This window comes from Platichthys flesus, chromosome 4 (genome assembly GCF_949316205.1).
Source record: "Platichthys flesus chromosome 4, fPlaFle2.1, whole genome shotgun sequence".
Classification (NCBI taxonomy): domain Eukaryota; kingdom Metazoa; phylum Chordata; class Actinopteri; order Pleuronectiformes; family Pleuronectidae; genus Platichthys; species Platichthys flesus.
The window spans coordinates 16,661,481-16,678,551 of NC_084948.1; the positions used below are offsets into that span (position 1 = coordinate 16,661,481).

Sequence of the window (17,071 nt, forward strand, 5' to 3'; positions counted from 1 at the left end):
CTGGGAGGTGAAGAAGAGGAGAGTGAGCGGAGGGATTTAGGCAAAGTAAGAGCGATGGAGTCAAGAGGCCGGAAAGACCAAAAGGGAGAGCGGTTCTTTTCCAGCCATTAGACATGGCTTAGAGTCTTCTGTGGTATGTCCACAAGCTGTACTAGAGAGAGTTCGATGGGTGAGAGTGTGTGTTTCTGTGTGAGTGTGTGTTTGTGTGTGTGTGCGTGTGTGCGTGTGTGGTAGTGGCGGGCAGAGGCTGATGGGAGGGAACTCACCAGGTGGACGCGATACATGATGCTGATGCCAAGGGTCATGTAAGGCTTGGAAAAGTCAATGACCTTTTCACGCTCTGCGGTGATGGTGAGGCCTGCCACTGCCAGGTCAGCTTTCTGAAACACAGAGCAGTGTCACGTTATATGAGCGCACACAGCCAAAGACACAAACTCCAAGGCACAATGCAAAAGGACGTAACACAAGCTGATGTCATAACCAATATTTTGAATGCTTGAAGAGAAGATGATTATGACATAAGAAGTGGGCTAAGTTGCTAATTCTCAAATTATGTCCTTTTGTATCCAACAGTCTTTGTGCCCACTAATAGCACTATCTGTTGTGAGCATAATCCTGCATCCGCACTGTGTGTGTACGTGAGTGTATATGTGCGTATGTGCGTTTGTGAGTGAGTGTGTAGGGCACAAGAGACTTCGGGGTAACAATTGTAGCTGGCCCAGGGAGCACTGTCAAGACAAATCACTTGACAAAGCAGCTGCTGGTAAAACACACACTTGGAAACACACGCACACACACACACACATGTAGAAATGGCCAATGCATGCTGAATGCCGGACGGCTCCCTTCTAATAAAACCAGCCAGCGAAGTGCAACCGCAAAGGATTTTTCATCTCCTGAGGAGCAAAGAGCGAAAGCAGCAACGCATTGCTCTTTGTCTGCTGCAGGAGAACTAAGCGGATTGGAGAGAGGGAGAGGAACGGGAGGATGAGAGTGAGGAGAGGGGAGCTCTGCTGCTGCACCACGCATCCACAGACACACACTGTTCCCGTGCCATGGAAAGGGAGACAAAGAGGAAGGGAGCATCGCACAAACACCTACGACACCCACGACACCCAGTTTGTCGTGATGTGTAATACTTTCCATAATCTACTGTTAAATATTTAGAGATTCACCTAAAACCCAGAAAACCCACTGTCCTGTTTTGTCTGTGCCTCAATTAGCCCAGTACACATCAAATTTCAACCTCTTTAACCGCACCACAGCCCACACTGAATGTCTGATGCTGGCCTATCCCCAGCCCACAGGCTTTGACCCTCCATCCTCATCTGTCCCCAGCCCCCCCCCCCCCTTCTGTCTCGTTTGAAAGTCTGATCGCCTGCTCCCAGCGCCGGAACACAGCCCCAGTGCGGGGGAACGACTATCCAGGCAATTTTAAAAAGAGAAAGTCACTGATCCTTTGAAAAATGAACACACAGTCGTAACAGCCACTGAAATATTTATGTGACGATAGAATATTAATATTGATTACTGGATTCCTCCGCCTGCTCGCTGTTATGCCTTCCAGTGCAACTTAAAAAAAAAACAAGAGAAACAAGCACAGCACAAAACTGTGTAATGCTGCCTGTTCGATATTACATCGCACCTGCTTCCACTGGCATTCAATCATATCATGCTAATCCGGTGGGAAAAAGGACAAACTAAAATGTGTGAATGTGCAGGATGAATTAAACATGCCTTTGTTCTCTAACTGCAGCGCTGTGGTTAAAGGAACCAGGGCACACTGCACTTAGACTATGGTCTGGATCCCTCCTGGCCTGACTCACTGTCGGCTCATGCTGTCTGACACCCGTCAAACTAATCACCGTCACACACCGAAAAATATCGTCCGGTCTGAACGGCACTGGCAGGGACACAGATAACTGTTGTGCGGAATCACCGCAGGCTGTCGTCCTTTGCTGCTTCAAAGTGTATATTTCATATCCTTTCAACTTATCCATTAAACTCCGGACCGCAGCTCTCTCCCTTGTTTTCCTCCACAACCTTCTCACTTTGCCTTCTGTCCCCATTCCCCTCTAAGCCTTTAACCAAACAAGCTCAAGTGTCTCCGTCCGCCCCGGAACATCCCCTCCAGATATCCCGCGTCCCGTGACAAATCCCTCTCAAGCACGTCTTGACTTTTTGTCCCCCCCCCCCCCCCCCCCCCACCTTGCCACTTCACAGCTCCAACTGCTTGTCAGGAGCACATGTCGACTTGGACCACAGATCTCCTGAAGGTGAGCCCTCTGGAGGCAACTAACAGCGGGACGAGGGCGGTGGCAGGCCCCTGACAATAACAAGAGCGGGCAATCTTTGCGTTACATATTTAATGACTGTGCCCTCCATTAGCCCACGGAATTAAGACAGATCACCACTTAGAATCGACTCAATCCCATTCAGCTTCATTCGCTTTTCCTCGCCGCCGCGTTCCTCCCCGCTTCTCTTCACTCCCACTTCTTCTCCTTCCTCTCGTCTCCCCTCAGCTCCTCTTAAATAACCCTATCTGAATGTTAACAGCTACATACAGCAGCGCTTGAGGAGTGTAAGGCCTCACTCACAGATTTAACATCATCAACAACAACATGGACTGATTCAGGGCGAAAGTCTGTTAAAGTCAGTTTAGAAAGGAGCTGACAGGGAACAAGCCACCGACGAGGCGTGACTTTTTGAGAAAATACAGGGGTTAAGCTGAAAAGGCCACCGCTGAAGGAAATATAAAAAGTGTATGACGTGGAAGAGAAAGCTGCGAGCTAAGAACTGTATAAAAGCTGATGGATTCGCTTGTGTGTGCCTCTAGGAAGTGCACTTGGAATAGGTTTGCCCATGATTAGATAAGCAAAGTTCTGGGGCTTGCTAGGCTCAACATAATCTCAGCATGTGTACTGTATATATTGATATACCCTTGAGATGAGCTCCCCGACCATGCCAGTCCACGTTCCATTAGCCCCGGGAACCCCGTACAGTCTGTCGCCGACCAGCCGGATGCGGTACTTGAACTTCAGGATATCTGCCAGCTCCTTCAGCATGTCCACACAGAAGCCTTCGTAGCGGTCGTTTCCTTCCAGCTCGTGGTGGTTGTGCCGCAGCATCACGTATGGATTTTCCTGAAAAACACACATGGTTTTTACAATGAAAACAGGATAATGACAAAGAGTTGCCCAGCCACGGGATACGGCAAATCACACTGGATCAATACTGTGCTTTGTAGTGTATTTTGGCGGGGTACTACACTGGTTGTACACATCATACTCACACAGGGCTCTAGTCAGCCAGTCAGAAATATGAAAAAAGTCTGTGTGGAGAGAGTTTTCGAGACTGAAAAAATAGTCAGCGTTGGCTCGACATGGATATCGAAAGACATTTACCACATAAGAACTGTACAATGAAATCGGAATAGAAATGCACTAAGGGAAACGTAGGATACTGTGTTCTTGGAGGCTTTGATATTGATGATTCCTAAAATCTATCTCCTGGAAGCATCCCGCATCGCTGAGGTTCCCCTTTAAAGTTTAAAGTTACCACTGAACCACAGCACCTAGGCCGAGCTTTTACAGCCAGGAAGAATGGTGGAGTCATCCCATATGTCCTCTGTAGGTCACAGTTCACATTGGTTTTACCGCCCTCGATAAAATAAAGCGGAGATTTGTGAATTTGAAGCAGGGCCAGGCACTTATAGCAGGAGCATTCAGACATGTGCTAATCTGTTATGTTCGGCAGAAAGGTAGATAAGAAACAAAAGCAACACGCACATGCACTCCCACACACACACACACACACACACACTCCTAAACACACACCTGTTTACAACCTGTCTTTTGGAGGAGCAATTCTCTGTTCGGCTGTCTGTTTATTTATGTCTTGTTTGGTCATTTAGTTGATGTTGCAGGAAGATTTAAAGAGCCCCGCAGTGATATATTTTGGAGCCACTCTTGTTGTGCCATTTTTCAAATAATGCAACTGTCAAAGCGGCGCGCTCGGGCTCCGCCACCTCATAAAACACACAGCGTTATGTACCACTTTGTTGATGCACTATCCGTGCTCTCAGCTCGTGAATCCGGCTCAAAGTAACTTACTTTGGCAACAGGGAAATCAGATAACGATGATTAACAAGTCTGAGCATCTCCTCATGCTGACCCTCTCCGTTTTTTACAAAACTAAACTAAACAAAGGGAAATAAAGTTCAGTTTACTTTTTCATGGCACTATGTAGTTCCGTTAAGTGTATCTTGACAACACAAGTTTGTGTGCTTGTGCCCCAAATAAGATGTGTATATACTCATCACAGTCTCATGTGCGTAAGCCACTGTTTCTTCCTTAAGGAGAGTGGAAGCATGAGCAGTGGTGTTGTGCTGCTGTTTATTTAGAGAACTTGTTTGGAGGTGGAATTGTTTCGCCACGGTCACAGTAGGAATATGTATTTGTGCTTTGCTGAAAAGCTGCTGATTGATTTCCCTCCCACAGAAGCCAACACAAATAATAGTTACAGTCAAATTGGGAGCATTTGAGAACTTGGTGCACGTCAGGTGGCACAGCTGTTACCGGGACCTGCCCTGTCGTCATAGCAACTGTGGGGTTTCACCTGTAGCTGCGTGCTACGGTGAAAAGCAAGGGGGAGGGAGGGGGGAGGGGGGCGTCTGATCACTTTGACACTGGGTTGGCGGCTTTGCCTCTTCTTTGCTTGCATCACTTGACAAGTGAAGCAAAAGCCTCCTGCTCTGCCGTGATAAGACTGATATTAAAATAACGACTGATGGACTCTGTCTGCACAATCTCTGTATGGATTCATCTAACCAGGCTCACACAGGAGTTCCACTAAACAGACAGCACAGAAGCAAAAACTGTCGACAAAGACCAGATCACAAGATACAGACACGTTGGAGGAAGTGTGCTGCACATGGAAATTTGTCATTATCATTCGCTAATCCACTGAAAAACCACATGCGACCATGAATTGATCCTACTGAGATTAGCGGTCCAACATTACCGCGTCCAAAATGAAAATGTTTGTTAATGTAACACCACTGAGGTTTTAAAACAGTAACGACCTAGTTGTCTCTTGAATTTAAACATTTCTTCATTTTGGGGCATTTGCTGAAATCTCTCCATAAAACTTAGAGCACCCAACTCCTTAAGAAAATAATTAGATTTCTTTAAATATAATATATTAGAGAACTTTTCAAAATGTCAGTCTATATGTAGGACAGACTTTCCGGCCACAAACAGGCTGGGGAAATTGGCAAATTCTGACAAATGGGCAAAAATTTTCCCATGCTTTTCAATGATGCATCTTTAATATTGTCTATAGAGACTGCCACGCTGTAAATATGTCCATCATTACCTCCATGAATAAGCCACACGTGTCACTTAACTGGGCAGAAGTAACAACTAATGCATGTTTAAGCTTCAGACGGCATCAAGGCCGATATGTAAAAGCACAGCGCACAGACTTCTAAACCCTCACAGTTTTTCACTCTCCTTCCGATATGTGCAACACTGTTGTTAAGGTTTGCTTGATCTGCATTTTACATATTGCCAATTGAATGGAGTGACACAGAAACAGTGCCACGCACACCTGCAACACAGCCCCAAGCTTTTTACACCCCCAATGCACCGACCAGAAAAGTGCCTGAACGAATGCATGTTACTGTCCAGCAAAAAACACTTGATTAAGCAAAAACCACAATTTAGTCTCCAGCTTCTTGTTGATTTATGTTTGTGGAGAAAAGCAAAAGCATTCTATATGTTCAACAAATGGCCTCTGTCATTAGGAAGCTCAATCTCCTGAAGTGAGGCTAGAAAATACTGCCTTGGAATCTTCCCCCCATCCCTTGTCTGTGTTGACCTGGTTAAGTACAGACTAATAAAATTGGAAGCAGCAAACATCAATCACACCAGTAAAAGCCCAATAACGATCAAATAACCCAGGGACTGTTTGAGTGGCATCTAGCCCAAAAGGTGTTTCCTTTTCACTCCCTTGTTTTTTTTCCTTTCTCTTTGTCATTTTTTTCCTGAGTTTCAATTTCTCTCTTCCTGTGAGGTCGAGTTGTTCTATAAAATTGTCCAGGTCAAAAGTGTCTATTAACCAGGCCGCTGTTGGAGTGCATGACACGGAAACACGACTGGTATTAAAAGTTGATATTTCTGCAGCAGTTATTCTCCTCGTAAAACTTTCACCAAATGGGTACAAGAAACTAGAGGCCTTTTTCGAAAGTTGAGAACAAAATCATATAAAAAAATAATAAATATAAAGGTGAGAAAAGTCTATAAAAGGGCTGTCTTCCATGAAGGCAAAAATCACAGTGAAATTCCATCTTCCTTCTTTTGCACGCCACAGCAAAACAGCAATAAAGCCACGAGTTTGAAGCTATAAAGAAATGTAGACTTTTAAAGCATCGTCTTGTTCCCAGGCCAAGAGGAGTCTGGTTGTGGACTGATAACTTTGGAGGGAGGAAGCACGCTCTTATATATGCACGAGCAGGTATTGTACACACACTAACAGACACACGCGCATACACACACACCCACACACACATTTTACTATTGTAAAATATTGTATTGTTCAAATCCAGCTTCACACACACAGCACAGATGAGTTTCCCCTTTTAAAACCTCAGGGTGTTGGAGATGTCTTCACACAACCCTCCTCACTTTCCTCAACTGGTTTCTTATCCTTAAAAAGTTGCTCTCCAGAACGCGGCAAACTGGGAAATGAGATACAATTCTCTCACAGGGCCCTGTAGTCCTGTTTGAAGAGGAGCCACGGAGACTCTGACAATTTCCGCAAAGATACTAGGTCTTTAGAAAAAAAGCTTGGTCTTATTAATTTTTTTCAATAACACTTTTGTGCTTCACTGTAACAAAAAAATAAAAGGCAGGATATTAAAATACAAACGAGTTGAAAACAGGGACAAAACAAGTACACAATTAACTTTGAAAAACAAGGACAGGTCTTGTGTACTTTGTGTATCATGTGCACATGCCTCAGTGCTTCAGTCCACATTGTGCGCACCGTTGAATCTCTCCCATTATGTATGTGATTGGCTATGAGAGCACTCATATGACACAAGGGTAGAACTGAGCGAACGATCGAGAGGCTGGTGCTTGACAAAGGCAGGAGATGGTTCTTACAGTTGGGATTTAAAGCAGGTTTGAGGCATTAACAAAAGAAAAGGAGTTGGGATTTAAGTATTGAGACGACGTGATTCCCCAACAGTGGCAGAAAGCTGGCATCAAAGATAGATGTCCCCACAGGTAACGCTCTGCTCGGTAGGAATTCTTTCAGGAAGGAAGACTGACACCATGTTGAATATCTGCGAGCACATGGGGATTATTTATGAGCCTAATTAAACGAGTGATACATTAACACCCCAGGCTGTTTATTGATTTGCTAGTGGCTTAATAAACATGTATTTACATCATTCAGTGAAGAAAGACTCACTCAAATGTCTGACATTAGCCATGAGCTATGAATAATATAAATATTTTTTCATTAATAAGATAATGTAGGCGATAATGTTGAGGAAATTGTTCTCCGGCGTGACTTGAGCTGCCTCTGTGTGCATGAAGGGAAAGACTGGGAGGCTCTTTGTGTGTATCTTTGGGAATGTGTATGGATTTGGCTTTAGGAAAGTGGTGGTTGATGCTGGTGGTCACTTTCTGCAAATTCCGCAAAGTCTGGTTCTTTTTACAGTGCATTGAAATAAACGTTCACATTGTTCCATCTGCCAAGGAGATTGTTTTCATTTTGTTTGTCTGTCTGTGACTTAGCAGGATTATGCATAAACCACTCGAAGGATTACCATGAAACTCGATGGATGCGTCTGGTGTGGGTCAGGGAAGAAACCATTACATTTTTGAGCGGCTTTAAATAAATGCGCGGATCCAAGAATTTTCACTTTCTCTGAATTCATATTATCTATAGCAGCTGTGGTGCATGTACGCACACACACAAACCCTGCTCTTAGGTGAAACAGATATTCAATTGACAAGGACACCGACTCCTGAGGGAAACACAAGTTCTTGTGTGAGAGAAAGAGAGCTGCATTGCATGACTTGCTGGTAACTACACAGGTACAGCTGAAACTATGAGGTCTGACTGTCTGCGTGGAAGGTCACAGTTTCAAGGATGATAACATCAGAAATGTAAACTTACTTTTAATACTTTCAACTCCGCCACGGGGAGAACCAGAACTAAACACGTGGAATGAGACAAAGTAGAATAAAAAGATTTAAGGTGTGTGAATGGGATTCATTCGGGAACAAGTGTTCACTGTATGAGAGGATCCGAGGCCAAAGTAAACCAACAAACACAGGTTACAGCATCTGTTTGAAGCCTGTTCAGTGATGCTCTTGGCTTTATAGCCTCCTTGCTTGTATTTCAAGCTCTTTTGTATTGTTGTTTGTTGATTGCAGTTTAACCTTGGATCACATTCATGAATTGAATCCTTCTGAAAAAGTAATAGGAAGCCTGTCGCTTGATCCTTTGTCGAGCAAAACACACTGGGTCCACTTGAAAATATGACACGCGTGGCTCTCGGAATCCAGGAGCTACAATTACAATGCAAATAAGCAGAGATCAGAAAGAGCTGTAAATACAGAAATGACAGCAGACTGCCCTTTCTACTGCTTCCTGCTCTGCTGCTGTTTCTCCAGAAGCCCCACATTTTTTAGAACAACACAACTGAGTCATCAAAGAGTGGAGTTTTTCTATTACATCAGTGCAGCTACTGGGGCTATAAAGACCTCCTCTCGCTACTAGTTAAAAAGTTCCTGTAACAAACCACAGCGGTGATTAGGAACACAGATTGTGGAGCAGTTGGAGAGATTGAAGTGAGAAGGTGACGTCCACATGGAGCTGTAATGAAACTGCCCTGTAAAAGGCAGTTGGACATGTCCAGCCTGCACACAAACACACTAACTGAACATACACACACAAATGCCGGTTAAGAGAGTGCCCATAAATACTGTAAGTGCTTGTGCAGACACACACACACACACACACTCACACAAACACACACTGCCTCCCAGGCCAGTGCGGCAGGTAAGGAATTCTTAGGAAGGCTTTCAGCTGTGGCTCGTCTGCCGCCCACCAGCGAGATAACGGCGACACGGCAATCACACCATGATGAATGAGCTGTGATAGGCACCGAAAATTGCTCCTTGGTGGCTTCCGAAGTTTGGTCCAGGGACTCGGTATCTCCAAAGTGAAATCAAATCTCTGTGCTCCACCAATTCTCTCCTTCACACCCTCTTTCTGTCGTGAAAATATTGTCCCATTTGTACTCCTCCTCAACACACACACAAACACACACCCTTGCACACACATACACATCTCTATCATCCCCTGTGCCCTTCCCCTCCTGTGCGAAATGAACCGTTCCGTGTGGATCCCAATCAGTCTCAATGAGACCAGTGAGTTGTTCAGTGGCAAAATGGTGCAATATGTCCTTCCCTCATTCTCACGGGTCCCAGATGATAAGGCAGCCACTCAGAAGAACACGCTGGGCCAATTGCCTCTGCTTACAAGCTAATTTGTGTGTTATCATCGGATTCATCAGCCAGAAGGAGGAGCTGGGCGAGTGACAGGCCGGTGTGTATATCAAGCGATCGCATGCAGCTGACTGGAAACCTGAAGGGCTTTACACGGTTCATACATAAATCCATGTAGAGCAGCCTTCAACGTTTTACAGTTTCCCGCCAACGTACAGGAGCAATATCAAAGGTACTGTAGAGCAGACAATGGACAGATTGTTCGAGAGCATTTAACTCTTCTCACAAGATTTTCACACATCTGCTCTGTCCATCAAACAGGAAGGGGACAGACTGAGGGTTAATAATTATTCACTGTTAACAATTTGAAGAATGAATAGAATGTTATCTCCGAATACCAAGTATTATTGTACATGTATTTTGTAAATTCCCAGGTTATCCTCCTGCGGAACTTTACATTCCGATTATTATTATTAGGGTTCTGTCTTTTTTTACTTACTTAGACATGTTATTTTCTGCTGTAACAAAGCCTCCCTGCTAAAGTTTCCCACACGATTGTACTATTGACTGTAAACATCATGAATCTCAAATCATTGCTTTTGTGCTTGCACATGTTTTCATTAACAACTTAATTTCTATAACTGGGGCATGTGTTCAGTGATTAACTGTGATGCAGCAAAATGTGCATTGGTTTTTCCATTTGACATCAATGCATGTGACTATTGCCTTGAGGGTCTATTGGAGCTCATTCGAACCAAACAAGTGTATATGAATATGTATTGCTTTTTTGCAGATTGCAGAGGTCAGTGTGTCATTAAGTTAAAGCAACAATCCAACAAGCACGCCCCCTCCATGCAGCAATCAGCTAAGTGTCCGTAAACTTTGAATCTGAATGATCATCTGATATTCTCCCCCAACCCTCATCCCATTGTTATGGAAAACTGAGTGCAACAACATGAATGGTTTCAATAGAGACTGTACTATCATCCCCAAACCATATTTACAATTCAATGTTTTGAGACGACAGGAACATGCAAAGCGAAGAAAACTCTTGCCGAGAGAAGGGGAAGTCACTGGGACGCAGCCAGTATTCAGAGCCACCTTCAAATCCAGAGCTGCATACTGAATCTCTATGGCCTTTTTCATTAATACAAGAATGAGAGGCTGCTTCAGCTACGTGCATGTCTGGTCTTGTCCAACTATCTTCCAATGTAAGCTTTAAATTGAGTTTAAGATTAGTACTCTTAAAATGACTTTGGCCATTTGTTCTGTAATGGATTTCAATGCAGGAGCATTTAAACAATTACCATGTGTTTAAGTAATCAATGATTCAGATAACAAATGCATTTGCTGTGTGCTGCAACAGCTTAAACAAAGCTTTCGTTCAGGAAAGGTACATGTTTTATATTTTATAAGCCTTTAACAATTCATAGATTTTGGATCATTAACATGGCAAGTGATTAAGGACATTGCCTAAAAACAGCTTCTGTTGGAACAGGTTCCATGGTGAGGCTGTTGAGACCCGCGCTCACTGGATCTATATTTACAACGGAGGCTGAGAATGGCTGACATGGTGAATTATTAGCACCCGCTGATGCACTGTGATGTGCTCTCATCTGAAGTACTCAGAGCAAAACAATCACGCGGAATCAGTTCCTCTGATCCCGAGAGGACCGAGTTTGGATCAGAAAACACAAAATGGGGTTTTGATATGGTAATCGTCTGTCAACCCCAGAATGCCAGCCAAGAATGGACTGTACTGTTGATGTGTGCGTCTCGGGTGTGCATACTGTGGAACCTACCAATACACAGCACTTACCAATATTGTCGTGATGGTAAGAGTGGTGTTGAAGAGGGTGTCTGTCACATTGATTGATGGAAGCTTTTTCTCCATGGACAGTCCATTTTCAGAGTGCCACAGGCCGATCTGCAAACAGAGCACACGTGCACACACACACACACACACACACAAATTGCATTAGAGGACGTTTTATTGACTTCCATTAATTTCCTGGAGATTTACTCTATTTGCTTCAAACCCTAACCCTAATCTTAACCTAAATATAACCTTACCCTAACCCTAAAATATTTCTTCAATTCAAAATTAAATGATTTACATTACTGCAGCCTTTTGTCCCCATAAGTAAGACAAGTCCTCATAATGTGACTGTGTAATCAGGTTTTTGGTCCCTACAAGACGGGTAATACCTAGACCGCACAAAGATACACACACTTATAAGCAACAGTGTATACATAAGCAATCACCAAAGAAACGCCAATAGAAACAATCTGGCTCTAATTGCCGTCCTCTCCTCTACAGAAGAATCAGTTTGACCTTCACTTGAGACAGTGTAGGACGAACAGGAAACGGTGGACACGTCGCCACGCTGTGACACGAGGCGATAGCGAAACTAAGCGAGACTGCAGGAGGAAAGAAGGACAACATGTGTGTGGCTCCTTGAGGAGTGAATACAGGGCATGTGTTCAATCAGAGGCAACAGGATGCATTCATTAAACCAATTACCGGCAAATCCTGTGGCACGGAGCCACATTCTCATTCTCATTACAGCTGAGCGGGGGATTCACACCACCACCTCACATGGTGTCTGTCCCCCCAGCCCCTCTCAGTCTGTCTCTGCCATCTCCTGTTTCATTCATTTACCCAAATCTGTCAAAACCTCGAACCCATGATGATGAAAATATGAGTAAATGTGAAGTACACATTCCTCTTATTCTCCTTCATCTAAACACAATGGCGTTGACAGGGGGGGGGGGGACACCTTTGTGATTTGTACGCTCTGACCTTGAAGGATTTACACGTCTCCTCTAATGGTTAGGAGAAAAATCTGCAATCCTGCGACACACCTTTGCTGGAGAGACTTGGTGACACTAAAAAGGGGGCAACTGTCAGCAAAGCAATTTTCTTTTCCTTATCGTGGTAGTTTGACAACCTATGATTTCATTTCTGAAGCCGATGCAAATTACCAACAATTTCAATGTCAATAATATACAGAGAAATTGCTCCATGTGTTGGCACTGGAGATAAAATGGAGATAAATCAAGGTCAAGACGACGTGCAAAATATAGTTTGTGATATCTTCCCTGATTCAATTTATCTCCCGTTCAGGTTTAATATGTGTGAAGTATTTTTAGAACTCATGATGTCATCAGGCAAACTGTACTCCAACAGAACATACACTGACTTTTTGCTATGGAAACGGTGCAGCGCTTTCAGCACTTAATTAAAGTTGCACAGAATAACAATCCTCACTGAGGAATCAAATGTTGATTACTCAAAACATTCAGCATTTAATCATTTACACTCTGTAATCTACTTTATTATGTAAACGTTACCACCTCTGAGAGGAGGATTTAATATACCTTATTATATCAATCAACCTCCCTGCACCATGTATATTATAAAGGAGGATAAATGAGAGAATATATTCTATTCTTGATACTTTGTTGGCGTATTCATTGATTACATGCAAGAAAACCATAGGGAACATTATTATTAGAGTCAGAGAGGATGAACTGTTGGATAAGCCCTTGAAGGAAAGAAAAAGCCACGGCAAACAAAGCTCTCCAGGCTTGGTTATAGACTGTTTCAAGTCTAAATTGTCAAAATTCTCAAGAGGTTTCAAACCATTCATGTTGATCAGAGCCTTCGTTTGGAGGCAGTTTAACCACGCTTCCAAATACGGATTATAAATTCTGAAGCTATGATACAAAGAAAAAGAGAGACCTCGCAAAATCAAAGCTTTCCTTTGAGTGTATGATCAAAAAGATGTTGCCTTCCATTTCCTCCGCTGCACGTGTAGGCAGAAACAGCACCTTGCTCGCACAAATCGTCTACATCTACCCAAACACCCCGCACAACACATCGCACACTCTCTGGTGATAATGGCCGTAAGATACAGAGAAAGGGAGAAAATGCAATCGCACTGTAGCACGATCAGAAAAAGGGACCGGTGAAATGTGTTTGGCAATCAGCGCACACAATCAGTTGTCAGCGCCTGTAGAGGTGGCGGGAGGAAGAAGTCTGTGGCTCAGCAGGTGTAACCAAAGGTCTGAGTGTGGGGGTGACTGAGAGGGAAATGGGACGAGGTCGCACGGTGACTCCTGCCCACGAGCAAGGAGGGAGATGGAGCTGGCGGGGGAGGAACTGGCCCTTTGGTGGCCGGGGCGTCAACTCTCTGTGGGCCAGGAGAGTTGCCTCTCTCTCTTCGACCAAGAGGAATGAAGATGTATATTTTTCTCAGGAGCCCACACACTGTGACATTTATCAAGAAGACTGGAAAACTTAAATTGTTTAAATTGCTCTGTGAAAAATGCAATATAAAGCACTGTGGGTGAGTGTCTAAAATGTCGAGACACCAACACACAACTGATTGAATATTAATAAGAGCACAACAAAGATTTCCACTAAACTGAGTACCACTAAAAAAACATCAGTGATATTTTGGACTTTTCTGGTATTTACACTGCGATTAAAATAAATAACTAGCGTGCAGTGCAGTCAGAGAATCTAGGAAACAAGATTCAAAGTTTAGGCTGCTGACGAGTACTGTGCTCTATTTATTTGACTGAGAACCGGGGAGCCAAGTAAAAAGAATATGGCATAACAAGAGAGAGAGGGGGCTAGGAGAGGAGCAAAAGGGAAAGGCTGAAAGAGAAATAGAAAGATGCAGGGGGATGTCAATCACTTACTGAGTAGGTGTGGTGAAGTCGGCAAATGGCAAGAAAATCAATGAGAAAGTATGAGGAGCAGCCAGCTAGGGAGGCAGAAATTAAGAGAACAAGAGAACAAGAGAAGGAGACGGGGAAAAGTCGAAGAGAGAGAGTTTATGCAAGTAAGAAATACAAAAAAGAGGGAGAGAATGAGGAAGAGAGAGAGAGACAGAGACAGAGACAGAGACAGAGACAGAGAAAAGGAGAGAGAGAGAGAGTTTATGCAAGTAAGAATTACAAAAAAAGAGGGAGAGAATGAGGAAGAGAGAGAGAGAGAGACAGAGCAGAGAAAGGGAGAGAGAGAGACAGAGAGAGAGAGAGAGAGAGAGAGAGAGAGAGAGAGGGGCACCCAGTGAGGGATAACCCAGGGTTCATCCCTCAACCTGGAATTACAGCACAGGGAAAAGATTGCTGGGGCTGCTCAGCGAAGCGTCAGGATTGGCTGACTATCCTGTCAAAAAAATGCCGTATCCAATAGGGTGTGGCAAGACTGCACTGTGATAGACACATCCATCATGTGTGAGGGAAGCAATGGCTGCCATTATCAAACATAATGTCCTACGGTGCACTTAGAGCCCGGCTAAAGCATTCAGGTGTCACAACGGTGCAAATGAGTCTGAGTCAAAATGTGTGTGTGTGTGTGTGTGTTTGTATCTCTCGGGTGTAACCCTGCATGTGTGCCTCTTTGTGGCTGTTGGTATGGGAGAAGGAAATTATTATCATGGGCCCCTGGAGATGGACTTGTATTGCTCTCATGGCAACACTGTGCTACTTCAGCTTTGGGAGAAATGTGCTGAAGTTGGGTTGGTTTTCACCCACCAGGGGACCTTACCACTTGTTGAATCAGCAGCTGGAGTGTGGTTAAGAAGTAAACAGAGGACCGTTATATTTAGAGAGCACCCACTCCGCCTCTCAATGATCCCATTGTTCAAATGACAGGCAAAGTCATTGTACTGGTGTGTGTTTGTGTGGAGCCGTCGAGCATGTTTTCTCTACGGAATAGCGAGTGGGATAAATGTGCTAACTTCTCACAGAAACTCTCTCTGGTATTACTCATTATCAGCAGAAAAGAGACTAATCAGGTTGGCGCCGGAGGCAAACTTCAGGGGCTGTACAAACACAGGTGGTGGTGTAGGTGGTTGGCACTGCCATTCAGTAAAGAGAGGAGTGGGGGAAAGCTGTGACTAGAGTGCTGATGGAAGGAGTATTGTCCCGTTACACATTTAACAATTTCTGATTCTGTTATGCAAAATCTGGGGGAGAGGGACACGACTTTGGCGCCAGAAGTGTACTGGTGCTGACCAATCACGTTTGAGGAGGCAGGTAAACAGTCCCTGTGGAGACCAAAAGAGACCGAACACACAGACTCACTTGATTTAGCTATTGGCTTTTTTCACATGCATATGCAGATAGCTGTTAATAGAGATTAGCCAAAATGCCGTCTGGACCTAAAACACCTGTCTGTGGAGAAATATTTGAGTGAGACTCTAAACTATGAACAAGGAATGGACCACAGTGTCTTAGCCTACATCCACTGTCTGCTGTTTTGCGGAAATCCCCTGTTTCATTACAGAACGCGAGGAAAAAGTCCGGACCAAGGTCTCCACCAGATTCATGTCCTTGTCACCTTTTATACATTTGAGTCAGTTTTTTTTTTTAACATGCAATTTGAGGAGAATGCAAAATAATTCTGTATGACATACGTGTATCCTGTTGACATCACCTTTGTTGGCTGAGTCTACCTATACTTGATAACGATTGTTTTTTACAATTGTACATGTAAATTAGTGTATTTTCAGCTAGGTTGTTGGCCTTTCCATTTCAATGTAGAAAATTTGAATTTCCGTTAGTTAATTTCCATCGCTATTGCCAATGTAACATCATAATGGTTTTGCTACCAGCATCACCAAGCATCAGGCACAGTTATAGGCACTGGTTTGAAAGAGCCAGATGCACGCCCTTGTGGTTTAAATATGATATTCTTGGGGGTAAAGACTGCAGGCCTGGGCCACTGCGTTTCCGGAGATACCTGTAAAGCTTCCACTTCTTTCTCTTCTTCTGTTTAATGCAAGGCAGCACACTCGTTATTTGGTATTATGGTGAATAAAGGCATTGCCTGTTTAATCGTCGGAATGAGACACAAGCTCCGGGTTGAGGAGACGTTCTTTTCGGCTGTCAGAGCGAATCTTCAAAGCGGCGCTGCGAGTTCTCCGAGCGCTGCGTCCCCCGTTGAGCGGACAACAAGCCGCGGATGACCTTGCAATCACAGTCCCGCCTCATTCTGTCCACTGCTGACAGACCGAATGTCTTCATCTGCCGTGTGGCGACCAAGTTAATGGTCTAAACACTAAACACTTGGGACAGACCAAGACTTTACGGATGTGTAATAATCATGATCTCCCCATTTCCTGCTATCCCCCCCGCTACAGCAGCTATAAAATGACTGTGCAGATGGACAACACCACACTGTCCAAGCACAAACGCCTGCTTTCTAGGTATAATCAATCTCAGAGGCTCAACTTCAAGAATAAATAGTGCTTAAAATCTCAGTCAAATACTTCTGGGAGTACTTATAATCATTAGGGTTATATCCGACTGAGTATTTCGTCAGTATCAAATTTGGCTGTTCAATATGAATGGTGCCTTCTTTCCATTCTTTCACGTTTATTAGACCGCTGGATTTCTGAACGGATTTCAGTGGGATGTTCAAGGTGACTGCACATAGTAAACAAGCCATGCAAGCTTACGGTGTGTACTATGCTAGCGGCAGATCAGAAACATTTTGTGGTCATTGAATTGGATATTAAACAAAA

At 44.0% G+C, this 17,071-nt stretch overlaps 1 protein-coding gene across 1 annotated transcript in view; it reads right to left on the bottom strand.

Annotated features, from left to right (window-relative positions):
- Positions 1–17,071, bottom strand: part of grik4 (glutamate receptor, ionotropic, kainate 4) — a 161,647-nt gene that overhangs the window by 15,769 nt on the left and 128,807 nt on the right. The window contains exons 10-12 of the mRNA XM_062386081.1: positions 11,347–11,454; positions 2,940–3,143; positions 267–380 (exon numbers count right to left, since the gene is read on the bottom strand). Of these exons, the coding sequence (XP_062242065.1) occupies positions 267–380; positions 2,940–3,143; positions 11,347–11,454 (426 nt within the window). The remainder of the gene's footprint in view (positions 1–266; positions 381–2,939; positions 3,144–11,346; positions 11,455–17,071) is intronic.